This window comes from Cantharellus anzutake (assembly GCF_015039405.1).
Source record: "Cantharellus anzutake strain C23 chromosome Unknown EI90scaffold_319, whole genome shotgun sequence".
NCBI classification, from domain to species: Eukaryota; Fungi; Basidiomycota; class Agaricomycetes; order Cantharellales; family Hydnaceae; genus Cantharellus; species Cantharellus anzutake.
Window position 1 is genome coordinate 17,657 of NW_024067269.1, and position 3,398 is coordinate 21,054.

Here is a 3,398-nt window from a genome sequence, read left to right on the forward strand (position 1 = left end):
GTTCATGAACCAGTTGTGTCTGTACAAGTGGGCGTGCGATTGCATGAGACTGACATGAAATGGGGGGGTTTGATGGCACCGATTGTTGGTTGGCATTGGGGTTGTTCCCAGCTGAGTCTCTTTCGTCTGGCTTGGGGTTTTGGCATTGAGCAACTAGCTAAATTCTATTCACATTCCAAATGCATCAAGGAGGCCTTCTAGCACCATTTTGATGCACTCCCAGCCAATTTCCCTCCTGAATCACCCACTCCATTGCATGGGTCCACCTCAAAATCATTGTGGGGCATATGCCCCAGTGCTGCTAGGGCAACTGATTGCTGATGGTGCAAGTGGGTGAGGCTGTAGATGGCTGCTCCTGTGGCTGAATCATAAGCCCTTTCCCTCTCGATCATCTCCAGTGTTAGTTGCCTCTATTCCAATGATAAAACCAGTGGTGTCGGGTTACATTTACTCCATGGGCACTGAGCATCTGATGCCATTGGTGGTGCTGGCATGGAGTGGCAAGTATCCATAGACACAATGATATCCTTTGCACCAGGCTCAAGATGTTTGGACAAGATGATCGGACTATTGTTGTAAACATGCTCATGTGCTTACAGCAGTATAAGTAGTCAAAGCAGTTACAGGATATCAGACATGTTATCAGCCGGCAGGTGTCTGAATGCGATATCAATCCAATAGTTACATATTGTGTTCTGGCCAAGTCACAGAAATGTCAGGGTTCAGCACCCTGCCTTAGGGTGCCCCAGACTCCCCACCTACTTTACCCCCTTTTATTCTTTGACTGTTGCCTTTGTGTGTTGTGTACACGCGCACGGGATAGCGTGGGAACTTTCTGAGCAAGCAGCTCACCCAGAATGTTCCCACGGGTCACAGCCACAGTTCTGGGCGAGCAACTCACCCAGAACGTTCCCACGCTTACTGGGCACTGCCACCTGGATGTTCCCTCCGGGTCACACTACACAACTCTAGGAGCTGTATAGTTGTGGGCATGTGACCCATTCCTTTATATAGCAACCATGCGGGGAGATGAGACCTTTACCCTTCTTCTCATCTCATGCCCCGCATAGGCAAGTGTATATATTATCTTTCCTTTTACTATACATCTCATGCCCCACATAGTGTGAGGACAGGTTAGATGGGGGTTGAGGTCAGGGAGCCTCCGAGTCCGAGGCTGGGCCCTGACAAGAAATAATTATATACATGTTTGGGTGGCCAACCAAGATAAAAGAAATACAGAGTGGCATCCAACGTGAGGTTAGAGAGATGATAGGATCCATCCTGCCACCAGTAGTCGCAATATGTGTGACTCATTGTGCCATGTCAGCAATAAGGTGCCTAGTGGCCCATCCTTGTCGCCGCCCCACGTCGGGTCGCTACATCAACAAGACAAAAGTGATCATGAGATGTGTGCAAGCTCTACATGTGGAACCTGAATAACAGTAGGACACGCAGCATATGGTCCAAATATCATAACCAATATCCCCATGATGTGGATACCTGTGCATCGTCATGGTTAGCTTTCGCTCCATAACACACCCCCATCCCCACCACTGGAGATGCTCCTTATGACCTCTGTCCAGGTATATATGATGGGTCTTCAGCTTCAGAGTCCCTATCCTTGAATACAATGGTGACTTCATTGCTCTCCTCTTTGTAAAAGGCCCTAAGCAGATTTTTTCCCACACTTATGTTCTGACTTGGATTGAGTGATGCTAACTAACACTGATAAACATGTCACTTACCCCAGCTTTCGGAGTGAATCCAGTCACAGCTTCACTCCCTAGGGGAAGGCGAGGATGGCTGTGGACCCAAACGTTCGGTGGCATCACTGTTAGGAAACATCTCATGAACCCTAGTGATATGGTCATGTCCCCATCATAAGCCAATGTCAGTTCATTGAACATCACGACCTCGATGCAGTCAAGGGGGATCAACCCTGACACTATGACTTTGTTCCATGGGGCTCCCGGCTCCTTCCCTGGTACATAAAATTAGCCTTCTGGCAGTAAAACCAATGCCAGCCCATACCTTCCCCCACAAATTTTTGAGGAAGTGCTACCAGATTTTGGGGATGTGTAAATTGGAAGAGACAAGATTGCACCCCAACAATCAGTGCATGATATATAATATCCTGATCAGGGAACGAATGGAACGCCACAAAGGCTTGAAGTATGACCTGGCCAAGATGACCTTCAAAGTCATCTCTTGAGGGGAGGGCAAAGTCCATAGTATTGTGGTCCATGATCCAGCTATATGGTCTAGCCAGAGGTTCCCTCAAGGAATGCTGACTTATGACTGGTGCCTCTTAATCTCGATCAGCAGCTGGCACCTCTGTGAGTCATTCCATCCAATGGGACCTGGATAGTGTATCAGAATGGAATCTGGAGTAGCTGTCAGGTACTTTGTGACATTTCCATTTGGATGGACACTGAACACTGTTGTTGGGCTGTCCAAACATCATTGTGGACTCGATATGATGGTGCCCCCAAAGGGTGGACTGATGTGAGTTATACACATGCTCAATATTTTCTCGTAAACAGTGTAAAATGGATACTTGAAACTCCTTGACCGCATCAGCAAACCTGGATGTGGAGGCCTGAGAGCTCTCAGAGTTCCCCAAAGTAGTCAAAGCTCCGAAAAGTAGTCAAAGCTCATAGAGCTACATTTGCACACAGGGGACTATTATCTATATGAGCTCCCTGAGTGTTTAATTTATCTGATATCAAAATTAAAATTTAAGAGCATTGACTCTGGCATCATGTGATGAGTCACAGCCAAGTCCCTACCATGCAGGAAACTGAACAAACTGAGCTTAACTTTCAGCCCCCAATGCGGCACTACACACCAAGGGTATATAGCCAAATTAATATAGAGCCAAATTTAGGGATATACATATGTATACAGTTAATCTGAAATTACTTAAGGAAAATGTGGGAAAGTGGGTGGAGAAATGGGGGGGGAAAATGAGGGGAAATCTGAGGGGGGGAATGGGGGGAAATTGAGGAGGGAATTGGGGGGGGGAATGAGGGGTGAATGAGGGGTGAATGAAGGGGGGAATGAAGGGAAATTTGGAGGGGGAATGGGGGGGAATGAGGGGAAAATCGAAGGGGGGGATGGGGGGGAAATTGCAGAGGGAATTGGGGGGAAAATTGAGGGGGGGATGAAGGGGAAAATGGGAGGAAATGAGGGGGAACTGGGGGGTTTCTAAAAAGTCAGGGAAAATTAAGGAAAATTCAGAAAATGGGGGACTTTCTAAACATGGAGAATGTCCAAAAAATCAGGGGAAATTAGGGGGAAAATCAGAAAATTTGGATAAGTTAGGGAGAGATATTTCAGGAAATTAGGAATAATTGGAAAAGAAATTAAATCACACTTTTTTGATAATTCAATGTGTA

General features: G+C 46.7%; 1 protein-coding gene across 1 annotated transcript; it reads right to left on the minus strand.

Annotated features, from left to right (window-relative positions):
• Nucleotides 1-1,566: 1,566 nt before the first annotated feature.
• EI90DRAFT_3140433 (uncharacterized protein) lies at nucleotides 1,567-2,230 on the minus strand (the record flags this gene model as incomplete). Its single annotated transcript, XM_039064957.1, has 3 exons — nucleotides 1,567-1,695; nucleotides 1,746-1,981; nucleotides 2,032-2,230. 3 exons carry the CDS (start codon nucleotides 2,228-2,230, stop codon nucleotides 1,567-1,569), a joined length of 564 nt encoding a protein of 187 aa, XP_038907512.1.
• Nucleotides 2,231-3,398: the final 1,168 nt, after the last annotated feature.